This window comes from Phyllostomus hastatus, unplaced genomic scaffold (genome assembly GCF_019186645.2).
Source record: "Phyllostomus hastatus isolate PE091 unplaced genomic scaffold, TTU_PhHast_1.1 phas_scaffold_93, whole genome shotgun sequence".
Taxonomy (NCBI): Eukaryota; Metazoa; Chordata; class Mammalia; order Chiroptera; family Phyllostomidae; genus Phyllostomus; species Phyllostomus hastatus.
Genome location: NW_025334042.1, coordinates 31,299,407 through 31,318,448, shown reverse-complemented (window position 1 = coordinate 31,318,448; position 19,042 = coordinate 31,299,407). Strand labels below are relative to the sequence as shown.

Below are 19,042 nucleotides of genomic sequence, written 5' to 3'. Positions count from 1 at the left end.
AAAGAGAAGGAGCAAATTTGGGGACAAAGCAAGAGATGAATTTAAGTTTACTGCTGATCATGTAACATTTGGGCTCCTTTCAAATATCTACATAGAGTTGTTAAACAAATAGTTGGAAATTTAGGTCTGGAAAATAGAAAAATGGGACTGAGTAGATTTTATTATTCCTAAGCATGTAGGGGAAATCTTAAGCTCAGTAAATGAGTTCATGAATAAAGCTAAACCCAAACAGCTACTTCAAGAACACTCTGAAGAGTCATAGTAAGATAAAATAATTCACTACGTAAAATACTTAACTCTTGCATTACCTTGTCATCTGGCTGGTAATCTGCAATGGTTCCTCGGACATAATGGACCAGTGAGTCAATGAGTCCATCACAGCTTCTCATCACCTTCCTCCCGTCGGGGCCAGCTGAACTCATATTTCTATCAGGAAAAACAAAAACACAAAACCATAGGACTTAGGCCATGTATCCAATAGGCCTCTGTTTCAAAGTTTACTTGATGCTGTTTCCCAAGGGCTTAGAAAACTGGCAGATTTGTCAAGGTGTGACAGACTAGTCCTGGGGTTTACATCAATTGCTCGACAGTCAATTAAATTTGGACACATCTTCTAAATATATTCATATAACATAACACCATCATTAAAAGTCTCCTGTCTACTTCATTCTAAGCAACAATATCATAGCATTATTTCCTTAATTGTCACCCCATTTTTGGGAGGGTATAACTATGAAGTGAAGGTTTTGCAATTAACAGAACAAATGACAACATACACTGTGTAGCCAAGTCCCACCTTGTTCTGTGACTTAACTGCAATGTACAAAAAGTTACTAAAATCCATCTGGCCTCAGTTTCCTCATTCATAAAGATAGGGTGTTGTACTGCATTATGTGAGGATTTTGTAGGTTTCACTGTAAACTGTTATTGACAAATACTAAACCACATGCTCTAAAATGTGATGATTCTATACTTAAAATGGCAGAGAGGTGACACAAAAAATGCAGGGTTTCAGAGTGTGTTAGATCTAAGTCAAAAACATGACCTATAAATATCCCTGCACTTAGTCTATTTCTAATTTTGCTAAGCCATGACACCTTTCTATAAACAGTAACTAAATCTACAAGTGGAAGCTGTTTCCTTACAGAGAACGGAAGCTTATTGAATAAAGTAATGCAGTCGGGGATCATGCTTCCGATTCAGATCATGCTTATATTCAGGTATTATTATTACCATGTTCCTTTGAATTAAGTTTTTCTTGTTAGCATTAGCCATTTTAAAATATTTTCACCCCCAAATGTTAACATCTTTGTCAACAAGAATCCCCCCCCGCCCTCCAAGCACAATGCCTTTTGCTAACTTCAACTGCTAAGAACAATTCCTATAAAATTTATCAGACTGGTTCCCTTTCTGGTAGGTAGAATGTTCAAAGCACAATAAAGGAATATTCATAATGTCTCAGTGTCATTCTAAACACTGAAAGAATGACAATGCTGAGAACTTTTGGGGTCTTATTTTTTCATTAAAAAATACCATACTGAACTAAGTGATTTCAAAAAGACTTTCCGCTCCCAAACACTACTTCAGTACACACTACCGAAGAACAAACGTGCCCAGCATTGTAGCAAGAGCTAAAGGGAACGAGGGCACACGCTCTATACTCTGCTCCCACTCACGTCTATAGGTCGCAACTGATGATACTTGACTTTTTAAACCGCAAAAATGCAATTTCATTATTCGACCTAATAGTTGAAGAGATAAGACTAACACACCTAAAACTAAGGATATTCTAATAACTGAAGTGTTGCTGAACTGTTACAACCAGTTTTTTATTTTAACAAAATCCCTTCTGTGACTTTGGTTCTCATTTAGCCATGCTAATTAAAGATTCACTTCCTTACTTAATTTTTACTGTGCCTGAACAATTTTGGCACTTTGTACATTAAAAAAAGAAGGCAATGAAAAGGTTCATAAACTGTTAATGAAACCGATTTTAGGACATTTTTTTCCTCAAGAAGTTCATTTGAACCAAGATCCTCCATCTACTCTCTGACCCGTCTCCTTAATTTACACACGGAAAAACTGAGGTCCAGAGACTTTCGGTTTCTTTTCCAGGTGACAGCGAGTTAGTGTGCAGGTCAGGACAGGAGAGCCCTTCTTCATTCTGTGTCCTGGGCGGCTCTGGAGTGGAGCGACACTCACCTAACATTCAGTCAGCCTGCTGTTTGTTTAGCAGATAGCATATGTCCTCAATTCCAAGACAACGCTGTCATGTTTTAAAGTTTCCCTTTGACCTTGTTAACCTCTGGCTTGAAAAAATGGCTGTGGCTTAAGATGGCTCTGACAAATCAAAGGTTGGTCTTTCTCACTAGCTAAACCCACTACATACCTTCCAGGAGGGTGACTTAGCTTTGTTTAACTTCAGGGTGTTTATTTTGAGGGAGAGTGGTGATTCAGTTTGGCAGGACTGACAGTTCACACACACTAACTGCTGTCTGGTAGTTTGGTATTATCCAGACTCTGCTTGCTTGAAATGGGACTTATCAGGGCTTTCTGGCAGTTGATACCTTTGCTGACAGAAAGTGCATGGAACCCCACTGCTTCAGTAAATATCAAAGATAGTTCCTCCCTTACTCAACCACCCAGAAATATGAATGATAAGGGTGTATCACTTCACAGCACTGCATCTATGAATAGAAGTCACTGGTCAGAAAAGAATTTATTGTTGTACCAACAATAGTTATTAGAAAATAATATATCCATCTTAAAGCATCTTTTCCACAGCTAATACTTCAGTTTGTGGGAATCAGAGAATTAACATGGCTAATGTTAGGCAGAACTGATCCAAAATTTTACAATGCATCTTCTGAATCCTGAGAAATAGTTACCTATAATTGTTTGCTATGTATAGCCCAATAGAGGCTTAATATGGAAAAATATCTCAAAACTATGAACAAAATATATCAAAACAATTATCTTGTTGAAACGTAAAAGAGGAGGAGCAAACAGAGTAGTTACTTGATAAATATTTGAGTTATCAATGAATATACTGGAAATGTTTAACTTAGTTACTACTGTTTGAATTAGATTACATGACGAGTTTTTTAGGCTGGTATAAGCCAAAAGGAATCTGAGTAAATATGTGGGTACCTTTTAGGAAACTAAAACTGTATTGCATTCTAAAACTATCGCATTCTAAAACTATCACATTCTGAAGTTTAAATTTTAAAACCAGGTCCTTAGGCTGGGAGTTAAGAGTTTGTTTTCGTCCCTCCGCCCTCCTCCCCCTACCACCCTCCGCCCCAGGAAGTAGAGGTGGAAAAGATAAAACAACTTTTCAGATAAAGGCAGAATTATTTTGGAGCTCTTTACCTCTGCTGGGCCTGAAGGAGAGCATACCAGCTTGAACTGTATCTTGTGTTTGATATTAAGGAGAATTTCTCTGGTAATATGACTTGTAAGCGATGGGAAAAATAGACTCTGAACTCTGTACATCTCTGAACAGAACTTTGTGTACTTAGGATTCAGGTGTTTTATCTGAAAGCAAATCAGTAATTCATGACCCCCCCCCGCCCCCCGCCCCCCGGCCACTAATTTCACTCATTCCTGAAAGTCACAATGAAAAGGAGAAAAGAGAATCAGACACTCTAGACCTTACTAGAATTAAAAGAAAGAATGGTATGTCTTTGTTGAGATTAAGAACAGTGTGACTAAACCTTAAATTTCATATGGCACACCAAAGGATGGACAATGTCAAATGATAAAAGTAGCTGCAATTTCAGTGTGTACTAGACACTATTGCAGGAGTTTTACAAATACCATGCTCTGTAATTTTCACAAAATTCCTGACAATAAAGCTTGCTAAAATCTCATTCAGAATCCTGACCTGTAACTCTGTTTAAAATCAGAATTATCTGCTTCTAACAGGACTTTACTGGTGCTTCCATAAAAGGGCTGTGTGTGCCTGGCTACGGGCAGGTATGCTGTCGGTCAGCCAGCTTGCCAGCACTGAGAGCCCAAACTCAGAGGATGGCCAGCTGGCCTGGCAAAATGATGTGTTGATATGAAATGTTTAAAGTGAAAGGGTGTAATTATTTCCAGGACATGAAAATAGCAGACAATAATAGAGTTGGAGTGAATCTTTTTAAGACACTTTGCCAACAAAATAAGTCATTTTAAGAGGCAAAGATTTTTTTTTAATGGAACCATTTCTGCAGATAATGGGGCAGTTTCTTACTAATATGCAATATGTGTACATGTGTGCATTGTATTCAAGACCTGCTGCCTATGGGGCCAGTCTTAAAGTTCTAACCAGGACACTGAGACAGTGATCACCTCAATAGGTTTTTAAAAACTGTGGGTGCGTCTTCCTGTTCACCCACAATCTTAGGCTTCCTGATATCATGTGTTGTAAATGGTGCAGTAGTACCAGTCCATAAAGACTTGGTGAGTCCATTCTAAGACTCAAGAGGCACTTGATAAGACACTGGATGATAAGGAGGCATCCTTCTTCCTCTCGTTATTTGAGATTTAGGTCTGGGCTCTCATTTAACTCTCAGCTGATACGTCTCAGACAGTTGGGCCTTGTCTGTGATTAACCCAGAGAAAGCAGCAGTGGTTGCACAGAACAAAAGAGAAGCCTCATTTGAACTGGTGGAGCAAGGAAAGTTTCTGCCCAAAGAAGGGCTTGTCTGTTATTCTGAAGTCAACATCAGATCCTGAGGGTATCCGCAGACATCAGCCAGTCAACTGTTGTATCTGTGAACAGAAGCAACAGTGGGAGACAGAACAAAGCTCTACAACCTACACGTTTTGTTCCTTCCAAAACAAGGAACATTAACTGAACAAAGATATGTCAGCATCTGTTACACATCAAGAAACCAGAACATAAAGGAGAAAATCTATCCTTGAAATCCTTTAGTTCTGCTTTTCTGCATTTTTTGGGTCTTCCAAAAGTGTTCTGAGTAGTCGATGCAGCCAGTAATCATCTGGTTGGTAGGCAACAGTCATTTCCCCTTGATTGAGCAGGCTGTTCAAGGTAGAGTGCCAAATTCCACTTCAAAAAATTATAAACAGCCAATGAGTTTCTAAAATATGCGCAGAAGCCCCTGGAACTGGAGTCGACATTCTTGACCCCTAAAGGAGGTGTCTAGTTACCAGACCAGAACTGATGGAGATGCTGCAGACCTGGAGCGGAGCAGTGCAGTGGCCTGCACCTCATGACGGGGACAGATTCTAACCACAGGACAGCAAGAAAGTCATCAGTGGCTTTACCTGAATATGTCAAATCACTCGTTTTTTAACTAATGATGGATTAAAAAATTTTAATAGTTCTGACTATGATGATAGCTTTCGGGTTTTTTTTTTTTTTTTAAAAAGAGTTTCAGTGTCATAAGATATAGTTAATAAAATACTATCTTTTTAAAATTTAGCAGTGAGTTGGCAAGTTTATTTTTTAATATATTTTATTGATTATGCTATTACAGTTGTCCCATTTTCCCTTCACTCCCCTCCACCCTGTACACCCTCTCCCACCCATATCCCCCCCTTTAGTCATGTCCATGTGTCATACTTTTAAGTTCTTTAGTTTCTACATTTCCCATACTATTCTTACCCTCCCCCTATCTATTTTCAACCTACATTCTATGCTACTTATTCTCTGTACCTTTTCCCCTCTCTCTTCCTCCCACTCCCCTGTTGCTAACCCTCCATGTGCCCTCCATTTCTGTGATTCTGTTCCTGTTCTAGTTGTTCGCTTAGTTTCTTTTGGTTTTGCTTTAGGTGTGGTTGTTAATAATTGTGAGTTTGCTGTCCTTTTACTATACTTGTTTTTTCTTTATCTTCTTTTCTTAGATAAGTCCCTTTAGCATTTCATAAAATAAGGGCTTGGTGATGATGAACTCCTTTAACTTGACCTTATCTGAAAAGCACTTTATCTGCCCTTCCATTCTAAATGAGAGCTTTGCTGGATAGAGCAATCTGGGATGTAGGTCCTTGTCTTTCATGACTTGGAATATTTATTTCCAGCCCCTTCTTGCCTGTAAGGTCTCTTTGGAGAAATCAGCTGACAGTCTGATGGGAACTCCTTTGTAGGTGACTGTCCCCTTATCTCTTGCTGATTCTAGGATTCTCTCCTTCATTTTTACCTTGGCTAATGTAATTATGATGTGCCTTGGTGTGTTTCTTCTTGGGTCCAACTTCTTTGGGGCTCTCTGAGCTTCCTGGATTTCCTGGAAGTCTATTTCCTTTGCCAGAATGGGGAAGTTCTCCTTTATTATTTGTTCAAATATGTGCTCAATCTGTTGCTTTTCCTCTTCCCCTTCTGGTGCCCCTATAATTCGGATGTTGGAACGTTTAAAGATGTCCTGGAAGTTCCTAAGCTTCTCCTTGTTTTTTTTTGAATTCTTATTTCTTCATTCTTTCCTGTTTGTTTTTTTTTTCTTCCTTCTGGTCCACTCTATTGTTTTGAGTCCCATTTTCCTTCCCATCACTATTGGTTCTCCGTGCATCTTCCTTCATCTCTTTTATGGTAACCTGCATTTTTTTCATGTAACTTGTGCCCAAAATCAACCAATTCTGTGAGCTTCCTGATCACCAGTGTTTTGAACTGTGCATCTGATAGAGTGGCTGTCTCTTGGTTGCTCAAAAGGATAAGCCCTGGGGCATTTATCTGTTTTTCTGTTTGAGACATGTCTCTCTCTCCCTCTCCTTTGTCCAGTCGCTCCTGTTACGGTGAGGGGCAGAGCCTTAGGTGTTCACCGGGGCCAGGCACCCCAGTCGCTAGATTGTGACATTGTAGGCGGGGGCGGGAACAATGGCGGTAGCTCCGCTCTCCTGGGACCTCCGTCCCTTCTCTGGGATCCTGGGCTGCGCGCTCTGTCCCGGTCAACAATCGCCGCCTCACTGGGTCCGCCAGCTACCGCTCGCTGCGATCCTGTGAGCCCCGGATGCCCCACGCACTCCTGGTTGCCCTATGTGCCCACTGTTCTCCGCTCTCCGCGGCTGCGACCTGCGCCCGGCTGCTCCTCTCCGCCCCTCCTACCCGTCTCGATGATGAGTCTACTTCAACTTCTTGGCTGTCTGACTTCCATTCAGATAAATTCTCTATCAGTTCTGGGTTTTATTCTGTCTCTAAATTGTTGTTGTTCTAATCTTGGTTGTGTGTGGAGGTACGGTGTGTCCACCTATGCCTCCATCTTGCTGGAAGTCAATAAAATACTATCTTAAATTGTAAGCTACACACAATTATTTTTAAACATGAAAAAGCTTTTAAAAATTGCTGACAAAGTCATTCTTGGGACTTTCTCTTTCTGTTCAAGACAACTCAGAAACTAAATGATGAAGAAAGACAAGCAAGTACAGCCGTCTCAATAAAAAATAATTCTTTGGTCTCTTTTGCTGGTTCTTTTTCCTCCATATTTTCCCTATTCATGTATTTTTTAAAATAATTATCCCAGGCCCAAACTAGACAGCCAATATTTATGGACTGATAGTTAACAATAGTTTCTTTAGGAAACAGAAATGCCATGTATTTTCTGCAAAGTATAAGTTTTTTAAAAAATATATTATTTATTTGTTTTTAGAGAGGGGGAAGGAGGGAAAGAGAGAGGGAGAGAAACATCAATTTGTGGTTGCCTCCCCTACTGGGGACCTGGTCTGCACCCCAGGCATGTGTCCTGACTGGGAATCAAACCTGTGACCTTTGGCTTTGTAGGAAGATGCTCAATGCACTGAGACACTCCAGCCAGGGCTGATTATTTGATTTGTTTGCTTCACTAATTTAATTATTGTTGAGAGATTTCAAAATAATGACCTAAAACCCTTGAGCCTTAGCTTATACAAACATCATTGTTAAAAATCAAGATCTTATTTACTTATTTAAGTATTGCCTTAAATTTACTTAGACATTTACAAAATAATTTAGTTCATTAAACCACATTTGTATATGTAAAATACCTAATTTATAAAATGAGGTTATGACTTACAGTGTAACATTACTAGAAACATTGCCAATTCCACTATTTATGTTTATATATCAAATATAAGGAGTTTAAATAACTATGCAACTGAAGTTGAAGCTGATGATTCAATTGTCTTTGCATTTCTGAAGAGTCACTTTCCAGGCTGAACCATGTAAATACTTCTATCAGGTTTACACTGTCAGCTTAGTTTCACGTTACATAATTTATCAGAAGTAAATAACTACAAATATTGTAAGCAAGTAAATTCTGGATCTCAGGTCTATATCCTTACAGAAAAATTTTTTTTTTTGATATTAGGGGAATTAGACCCTCATTATATTAAGTATCTTTTTAATTAGCTAAATAGTAATTTAGGATTATGTACAAGGCTAAACAAACAAAAAAAATCCTTTTCTGTCATGAGTATTCAGAATAACGGATGAGCAAAAGGAAATAGAATTAAAATGGATAATTAAGAAAATGCACATTCAGTAAAGTTCTGAAGTTTGATATCCAGATCAGCATAAAAAAGTGAAATTCGGTATAATAACAACATTTGTGGAGCAGACAGATGTAATTAAAAAACATTACAATTTTACATGGGGAAATTCTGCTAACCCCATGGTTAATTAGGAATGTAGCTTTTCTTTTTAAAGGTAAGTTTGATTCTTCTGAGTATTACCTGCCCCCCTCCCCCAGATAGGTTTATAGTGATACACAACAGTGAAAATTTCTTCTAAGACAATTAAAAATTTTAGTACATATAACTGTTATACATTTATCAAAACACATTTACCATACCATGACACATGTGGGGAAAAGCGAAGGTTAAGTCAATTGTAGGAAAACACGTATTACCAATTGCTTTTCCGCTTTAATTGGCATACATAGGTGCACAATGTAAATAAGAAAAAGCAGTGTGTTTTGTAATGCACTCTATAGTTTGATCATTTTTTCCTATTACCCTAAACATAATGGCAAATTCTGGGGTGGTTTTTACAAGGCAGGAACAGTTGTTATCATATTGTGGTGAGAAGATTAAGGCGGCAGTTTTATAATCCTCTCTCAATATGACCACTATTGAAAAATGACAGGGCTGATGCTAACAGAACGAGGAGCTAGGGAATGAAACACTCAAATACCTACTCAATTCTCCAACAGCTCCATAAGTGTGACTCTCAAGTCAACATCTTCCCACCAAAACTCCTGGGCAGCTTCAGTTAAACAATTCAATGCTTCCCTAAGTCCTTCCACACTTCTTTTATGTTACCCAATGTAATGTGATTATCTCTTCTGGTGCCTATCTCTCCCACTAACCCTAGAGTTCCTTCAGGGCAAAGAAATTTCAGTAGTTTAAAAAGTGCTCTGGATATAACAGGCACTCAAGAGACAGTGAGAGGAAGGGATAAGAGCAAGAGGAAAAACAGACCAAGTGGTAAAATCCCAAGAGGGCTGGACTAGTTGCCTTTCTCAAATTTCTATATTTGTGGAAGAGTCACTGGCACTTAATTTCTTCAACTGAAGAATGAGACCACTATCACAGGCTGCCCAGATGTATTTGTGTTTGGCCCGAAGTGTTTTCAGAACCTTGAATCTCACTGCTCTTTGGGGATAAGCATTTTTTCCCCCTGTCTGGTTTGAGAGCCCCCACCATTCCCCATGGCCTGGTGGGGGCTTGGTCTGGTGGTCGTGGTCTGTCCACTTAAGTGCCTGCCAGTCCCCTGGAGGCACATTGATTTCTGACCTCTAAATTGTTTCCACTTTCTTTTTCTTCTTTTTATAATTCTCACCAGAAGATATATTTATTGATTTTAGAGAGAGAGGATGGGGGAGAGAAGGAGAGGAGGGGAGACAGAGAGAAACATCGATGTGAGAGAGAAGCACGGATTGGTTGCCTCCCGCACACACCCTGACCTGGGTACCAGCCCCGACCGAGGATGGAACCCACAACCTTTTGGTGCACAGGAGGACGCTCCAGCCAACTGAGCCACCCAGCCAGGGCATTTCTACCTCTTCTTTAAGAGAATAAAGACTTAGGGAAGAGGAGGGAAGAGAAAGAAAGAAGGGAGAAAAGAAAAGGGAAGAATGAAGCCATGAGAATGATATGGAGGAATCAACAATAATAAATGTTTGGTAGAAATTTTGGACATACCTTTAACAACCATTTGTTTTATTTATGGCACATCCAAAGGTTTTCCAAGCGTGACAGTCAGTGAGGTAGAGTGCACGCACTTGACAGCCATGTCACACCAATTCCCAAGCAATTACTCATCAGAAATAGAAAAGCAGGGGCTCACAAGGAGAGTGTGTGTGGGAGAGGTGTACATTCAAAAGAGGCAGCTAGTGCTTTTTTGGTAATTTACGATTCCATGATTGTCACAGAAGTCCTTTGAAATCTGAAATATCTGGAAGAGTATCCTACTGACTGCAATAAATTATCAAATTATTTTAACTGTTACACTTCTTGCCCCAAGTAAATGAAAATATTTTTTAATAAAATGAGGTATTTTAGGTTTTCTCCACTCAAAAAAAAGAGAGGATGATGCTGAAGCTTTATAGTACCTTCCAAGAAAACAAAGGACTTGTTTTTTCTTTGAAAAGGGATGTATATGGAAAAATATGCCTATATCCTTAACTATCCACATTTTGCTGTTAAAATAATTAACTAATAGAAACCCAGTGCCTGCAGTTTACTGATAAATTTTTAACAACCAGCTTTCGGGGGGCAGGGAAGCAGGGACACTTCTGATTTAGAGTGTTTGCCAATTTCTGTGGTATAAATGCTCTACCATGGCTGATTTCGAGCTGCCAACATGATGTCACACGTGTGGAGTTAAGAACAGATTTTTACCTTCTCAATATACCTTTCCTGTTGATATAATTATTTGTCTTCACCTTGAACTTATTATATTCCTATCCTCCCCACACTAGCTAATATTGCTTACAGGAGACCATAATGAACTCCTTAACATGACCTTGAGGGCCTTCACAGTCTGGTCTCGGCCTGTGTTTCCAACTTCCGTTTGATTTCTGTACATCACAAATTTGATACTCTTGCCAGACTTGATCATTCACCTAATTTGTCATACATATCTCCATTTGCTCACTCATTCATTTATTCTTTTCCTTCATATACTTTATACTTGCATACTATGTGCCAGAAACTCTGCTAGGGGTTACAGATTAAAGATTTTAAAACTGTAAATGCTTGTCTGCCTTTGTCAAGAATGAGCATAACGTGCAGAAGAACTGTAAACAAAGATGAGATTAAAAAAAATCCCACCCTGGCTGGCGTAACTCAGTGGATTGAGCTCGGACTGCGAACCAAAGCGTTGCAGGTTCAATTCCCAGTCAGGGCACATGCCCGGGTTGCAGGCCATGACCCCCAGCAACTGCACATTGATGTTTCTCTCTCTCTCTCCCTCTCTCCCTCTCTCTCTCTCCCTCTCTCTCTCTCTCTCTCTCTCTCTCTCTCTCTCCCCCCCTTCCCTCTCTAAAAATAAATAAATGAAATCTTAAAAAAAAATCCCAACTTGGCACTAGTGAGTTTGGGTTGAACACCTGCCATTTTCTACTGAAGTAACCCTGACTGGTACACCTGCCACAGTAAGAACTCTGCTGTATACAGTAAAGCAATAGAAGCTACAGAGAACTTTTAAAATGTAAAATGTTTTAAAATTTTTGAAAAGCTCAAAAATGCATTAAAAGAGCAGTTCCCATGGACTGTACAGAAGATGAATTCGAGGGAGACCATTTAGGCACCTCTTTCGCCGTTCAAGAATTCAGCCCTTCTCCTTAGAGAATTTGTGACTATTTCAATAGTCCACCAAGGCCCGGCTCACCTGGCGCCTCTTCTTCAGTGTCTTCTTATCTCACTTGGAGGGCATGAATGGCCCTCTGTCCTGCATTCCTGCAGCACTGCGCTTGGACCTTAGACAGCAGCAGTACATCAGAATCACCTGGGGGCTTGTTAGCATAGCAGTGGACTGCTGGGCCTCACCCCGAAAGCTTCTGATTCAGTAGCTCTGGGCTTGGAATTCACCCAAGAATTAAAAATGTGGTGACTCCGATGCTGCTGCCCTGGGGCCCCCCCTCTGAAAACCAGAGCTCTAACACGTTCCGCTGCAGCAATATTCCAGATCGCTGTCTCATCAGCATCCCCCGCTAGATACAAGTTCCTGAGGACTTTCTAATTTATCTTTGTGAAACTCTCAGAAGCTAACATAATGTATTATACAAAAGTGCATCTGATGTGCACTACTGTGTGGCTGGAAATAAGAGCAACATCTTACCATAATAAATTCCCTCAGTTAACACCCAGGTTCCCTCAAGCAAAAAAGAAAGAAAAGAAAAACTGTAACTAGAAAAAAAGATCAAAAGGCAAAATACAACTTGACTTCTTTAGAGCTGCCCAATTTTGATTATATCCTCTGATTTCTTTTAGTCCTTGGACATAAAGGGCAGTGATTATTTTCAATTATGAGAAAGCTTGATACATATGATCCTAGAGAAGTTAAGACTATCATTTTTTTCTTCCTTCTATGTGTGTTTCTGTTTCTTCTTGATTTAGTTGGTATCTGACAGCCCAAGGGAAAATAAAAACATTTCAAGCATTTTTCATCCTAATATTTAGAAATGCTGATTAAACTCACTTCTTTGTAGCTATTTTTATGGCAAGACATTCTGTCACTTTAGGCAATGTTGCTTTATAGCTATTTAAAAACACACAGGAATAAATTTAAATGAAGAAGTGAAAGCTATAAGGCATTGAATAAGAGACACATAAATGGAAAGGTATTCTACACTTGTGGATTGGAACAACTAATACTGTTAAACAGTCCACACTACCTAAAGCAATCTATAGGTTCAATGCAATCCGTATCAAAATTCCAATGGATCAGTTGGTTGGGCATTGTCCTGCAAAGTAAAAGGTTGCTGGTTCAATTCCCAGTCAGGGAACATGCCTAGGTTGCGGGTTTGTCTCCAGTTGGGGGTGTGTATGAGAGGCAACTGATGGATGTTTCTCTCTCACATTGATGTTTCTCTCTCTCTTTTTCCCTCCTTTCCCCTCTCTTTAAAAGTAAATAAAATCTTAAAAAAAATTCCAATTGCATTTTTCACAGGAAAAAAAATTTTTGTAATTTGTATGGAACTACAAAAGACCCCAAACAGCCAAAGCGGTCTTAAGAAAGAACAACTGTAGGCATCATGCTTTCTGATTTCAAACCATATAATAAAGTTATCTTAATTAAAACAGTATGATATTTTTTAAAGAAGTATGGGTATTGGCATAAAACCAGACACAAAGATAAATAGAACAGAATAGAGAACCTAGAAATAAAACCACCAATATACGGTCAATTAATTTACAACAAGGAGTCAAACATACACAATGGGGAAAGAAAAGTCTCTTCAATAGGCAGTGCTGGGAAAAGTGGTCAACCACATACAGAAGAACAAAAGTGACCAACATTTTACACCATATGCAAAAATGAATTCAAAGTGATTTAAAGACTTACAATGACAAAACTCCTAGAAGAAAATACAGGCAGTAAGCTCTCTGACACTGATTGGTCTTGGAGATGATTTTTTAGATTTGACATCAAAATTAAAGACAACAAGCCCTGGCTGGCGTAGCTCAGTGGATTGAGCGTGGGCTGCGAACCAAAGTGTCGCAGGTTTGATTCCCAGTCAGGGTACATGCCTGGGTTGCAGGCTGTGACCCCCAGCAGCCGCACATTGGTGTTTCTCTCTCTCCCTCCCTCCCTCCCTTCTCTCTCTAAAAATAAATAAATAAAGTCTTTTAAAAAATTAAAGGCAACAACAACAAAATACAAACAAGGGAAACTACATCAAATTAAAAAACTTCTGCACAGCAAGGGAAACCATCAAGAAAATGAAAAGGCAATTTACTGAATGGAAGAAAAATTTGCAAATTGTATATCTGATAAAGGGTTAACATATAAAATATAAGATATCAATAGCAAAAAACAAATAATCCAATTAAAAAAGGGACAGAAAATCACAATGGACATTTTCCCAAAGACATACAGATGGCCAACACGTACATGAAAAGATGCTCAACATCACTAATCAGGGAAATGGACATCGAAACCACAATGAGGTATCACTTCACACTTGTTAGAATGGCTGTCATCAAAACGTGAACAGGTAAGTGTTACAAGGATGTGGAGAAAAGGGAACCCTTGTGCACTGTTGGCAGAAATGAAGCTGGGGCAGCCACTATAGCAAATGGTATGGAGGTTCCTCAGATCATTAAACTTAGAACTACCATATGATGCAGCAATTCCACTTCTGGGTATTTATCTGAAGAAAATGAAAACACTCAAAAAATAGATGAACCCCATGTTCATTGCAGCATTATTCACAATGGTCAAGCTACAGAAACAACCTAAGTGTCCACCGATGGATAAATGGATAAAGAAAATGTGGTATACATGTGCACAATGGAATATTACTCAGTCATAAAAAGATAAAAGAAAATTCTGCCTTTTGTGACAACATGGATGGACCTTGAGGGCACTGTGCTAAGTGAAATAAGTCAAGCAGAGGAAGGCAAACATCGTATGATCTCATAGAATCTAAAACACCAAACAAACCAAAATCGTAGATACACAGAACAGACTGGTGATTGGCAGACGTGAGAGGAGGGTTGTGGGGATGGGGGCGGGGCAGGGTGTTGACAGAGTTGTTGAAGAGAGTCAAAAGATGCAGATATGAACTTCAAGTTATAAAAGAAATAAGTTCAGGGGATGTAATGTACAGCATGGCAACTATAGTTGTAACTGTGAGTAAATCTTCAAAGTTCTCATCCCAACAAAAAACATTTGTTAACCATGTATGGCGATGGATGCTAACTAGACTTATTGTGGTGATCATTTCACAGTATACACAGTCACGAATCACTACGGTACACACCCAAAATCAATGTATGCCAATTATCCCTCAATAAAAAAATGAAAATAATAAAAACACTGGTTCAAGAAATTTTTTAAACCTCATCATTAAATTAGATTTTTGTAAGTTAAAAATAGCATGAAGCATAACCCCTGTGAGAGGAGGGAGGCCAGTCCACATGGACTCCTAGGTGTTGAGATCAGATTATTTGGGTTCTCCGCTGCAGTGGACACCTTCTCTCTATTATGGGTAGCTTCTAAAATCAATCATGTCTGGAAACAATACTCTATTGATACTTGAACCTTTGTCATTATTTCTACATCATGGTTCTAGTAGTTAGAAGGATGTTTATAATTTCCACAACAACTCAAGACAATGAGGTGCAGTTTTAGACAGACATGAATGCAGTATTGAGGGGGCGGAGTGCAGTGTGCAATTACCTTAGGCATCCCGTGACATTGTAGAATATGTCAAAATCCAGCACACCGTTTGCTTTGGGGTAGTCTCCCTCTGGCCACCCCGAATAGGGGATGATGATGTTTTCAGTCAGGATAAGCAAGGCTTCTGTTATCATGAGATTCTTGAGTTTGTCACTGGAGGACAAGTTCCACAGCAAACCTGGAATTAAAACAGTACCGGTGGGTCAGAGGACTGCTGCAATGGCCGGTCAAGGCTGTCACAGCCAGGGCTGTGGCTAGTTATTAAAAAAAAAAAAGGTGGGCTGGGGAGGCAGCCCCTTTTCCAATAGAAAAAGCTTCTTTATAGCTAATTAGATGGCAATGGAAGCTGATCCATAAGAGCAAGTAAAAAATAGATAAGGGGGAGGGGAAGAGAGACTACCATATAAAAACTATGCAGGTTTAAATTCATCAGGAATGTCAATGAAAGCCAGAAACCCTTAGACATTTATTGCTGTTTCTCTTAAGCCCCCGCCATAAAGCTGAGCACTGAGAGAACCATTTTTGAGCTCACCAGCTGGGAGGCTTGAAATGACCCTGTTGTAACTAAGACTTCAACTTTTTTGAAGGGTCTTATTTTTTTGCCCACTTAGATGCATGAAAAAAAAATGCACCTCCCTCTGCCTCCTGCTCCCGACTACCTGCAACTTCCACTTGACATTTGCCTCCTAATAATGGCAGGAAGGGCTTGCAGCAAGCCTCCAACTGTGCTTTTCCTGTCAACAGCAGGCTGATTAACATCACCAATGACTACTTATTGACTCCTACCGAGTGATAGATTTAATGTCCTCGTGGAATGTATGCTGGTTACCTCATGCATTTCTCATAGTTCAGCACTAAAGGAGAGACAAAGTATTTTATCTATCTGCCAATTTGCATGGCCTAAGATTGGTCTAAAGCTGGAACCACATCTGCTCACTTAACTTTCCTTTGCCTTTTGAACTCTGCCCCCACCCACCCCCACTAGAGAGAAAGGGTATATAAGCCAGCTCAGGAAAAAATTAAGATAACAGGATACTGCACACTTTCCAGGTCATCTGTGAGACAGGCCGAAGCTGGGTACCGAGAAAAAAATACAAAATGGTATACACGAGTACATTTAGGATTTGTTACTCTTACAAATTTTTCGTTCAAATACTTCTGCTTCAGTGGAAGGACTACACACCTATTGCTTGCTATTCATTCCAGTGACTCAGCAGCATAAAGCTGCTTGGCCATCCTTCATTCCTCAGTGAGTTTCTCTAACTCGTTAGCATCTAGGAAAGGAGAGAGAACAGAGAGGGAACAGAAAGAAGGGATCTTCATTTTCTTCCTATTCACTCTCCCACCACCAGTCAATACCTCCTGCTTGCTAACTTTACTGCTTTGTCTGTGTAGCGGAAAGAGGAAGCACAGGTATGCAGGACGGTCTCCTTTATGAAGAAAAAGCAAACATAGAGATCTTGGCTGAATTATGTGGTGATATCATCTCCCCTAACTTTAATTAACGAAATAATACAGTTAAAGCGTGGTAGCTATTCAACCATACTTGTATTTGGCCCATCAATTAGAACATGCCAAGCCTAATGCAGTCTTTTGTGCTTAAACAGTTTACTTTGGCTGTGTACAAATAACTAATTTTAAAACCAAATTTCCACCGCAGCCTACACTTAACTTACATTAGCCACCGAGACACTGGGTCTCGTGTCTTGTAGGGACCGGAATTCTGGCTCATGAGGAAGTCTTTTCCTGACCAAGCTAGCATTTGGGTTAGTCATCAGCAGTGTCCCTCAGCCACAGTTTTGCAACACAATGACTTCATTCCACCCACTTCACCTCAAAGGCCCCGGAACAGGGAGAGACAGAATAAAACTCCTAAGGTGGTTGAAAACAATTAAAAGCAGATCTGAGGTGGAGTTCTGGTTACTAAGATACAAAAGAAAGTTAGAAAGAAAAGAGAGAAAAGGGAAAATAGCTTCCTGTTCTACATAAGCAAACAAATTAAGAGACTCTGCCTGTGGTGTCGGAAGGAGACTTGGCTTGGGGTGGTGAACACACAATACAGTGTATAGATGATGTGTTGCAGAATTGTACACCTGAAACCTGTATAATTTTATTAACCAATGTCACTCCAATAAATTCAATAAGAAAAGAGTCTCTGCCTGCCAGGGGCTTAAAAGTGTGAAGCATAATGACACTTCCCTGTTATAAAAGACCACACAGGGCTCTCAAAGGAAAAGTACACCTTACAATAAAAACCAGAGGAGATTAATTTGAACAAAGGGACTGGAATTTCCTTTCAATAGTCAATGTTCTTTATTTACAGCTTGACATGCAATGATTATTTCTACATTATTTCTATGGTTGGCAGTGTTTTAGTATATATAATTTTTGAATCTTTAACGTAGGATGTTATATAGAAACAGCATACCTGCCAAATTTCTGTGTGGCACAAGCTAGGGAGGAGCTTAAATGTTCACTAGAAAGTCAAGATTATACACACTTACACACACACCCTCACACATGTACACACAACATCAATGAATGACCAAATACAAATGGGGAAAAATGTATGACAATATAAGAAAGTTAATACTCTTAATACACAGAATCCTTATAAATTATTAAAAATTCAATGACTAGTAGAAAAATTATCTCAAAGCCAAAAGATATTTGAGTCTAATATATGTAGGAAAGCATGTTCTCCACTAACTAAAGAAATGCAAATTTAACAACCAGATATCATTTTCTGTGGCTATAGGAAGTGAAACCAGAAACAATGAGTGGAAATTTTCAGGAAGGAGATTTTGGCTCACTGCACATATAAACTTCTACGACAGCACTGAAGAAAACAGAAAAGGTCTACTTGTAAGACCCAGCTCTATCACTGGAGCTGATAAAAATGAGCCCATCTTTTACCAAAATATTGATAAGAAGGTTTTATTCCGAAACCAGAATTTTAGACTAGACTAGCAGTTTCCAAATAAAATTAGCCACTGGCAATTCAGAATTGCATACATATTCCTGGGCCATACTCCACAGTGACTTAGCCAGTACCTCAGGATGAATTCCAGAAATTCATGTTTTAAAAGTGATTTCCACCCTGGCCAGGTAGCTCAGTTGGTTAGAGCATCATCCTGATGCACTGAGGTTGTGGGTTTGATCCCTGGCCAGGTCATATGCAAGACTCAACCAATGAATGCATAAATGAGTGGATCAACAGATCAATGTTTCTCTCTCTCTCTCTCTCTCTCTCTCTCTCTCTCTCTCTCTCTCTCTCTCTCTCTCCCCTCCCTTCCTCTGTCCCTCTCAAAAATAAAAATCAACTAAAAAAAAAGATTCCTATTTCTGGTACTGCAAAACTAATGGGACTATCTGACCCTGAGTAGATGTCCCTTTCAAGGATCTGATTCTAGAATCCCTGATATAATATTTAGAGTTTAGGTTTTCATTTGTTTCACCTTTAACTTCTGGCCAATTTATTCACAGTGCCTAAATTTCAATTATGGTTCTCTGTTGCCGCTGCTCTGCCTGCAATTTTTTCTATCACTAAGCTCTCACTTTAGCCAAAGGAGAAGGAACTGGATTCTAGCAAGAGATATACTTTGAATAATTAGCAATAATGGCAACTGAATTATCCAGAAATTTATCACCAACTGTGCTATTTGCAAAAAAATAGCTACCTAACTAGTAAAGGGATCTTACAGATATTAAAACCCATTTTAG

At 39.3% G+C, this 19,042-nt stretch overlaps 1 protein-coding gene across 2 annotated transcripts in view; it reads right to left on the bottom strand.

The window, feature by feature from the left end:
• The window catches only part of PKP2 (plakophilin 2), an 85,395-nt gene that overhangs the window by 16,099 nt on the left and 50,254 nt on the right, over nucleotides 1-19,042 (bottom strand). For both annotated transcript variants that reach the window (XM_045829687.1, XM_045829686.1), the window contains exons 6-7: nucleotides 15,320-15,497; nucleotides 309-426 (exon numbers count right to left, since the gene is read on the bottom strand). In XM_045829687.1, the coding sequence (XP_045685643.1) occupies nucleotides 309-426; nucleotides 15,320-15,497 (296 nt within the window). The remainder of the gene's footprint in view (nucleotides 1-308; nucleotides 427-15,319; nucleotides 15,498-19,042) is intronic.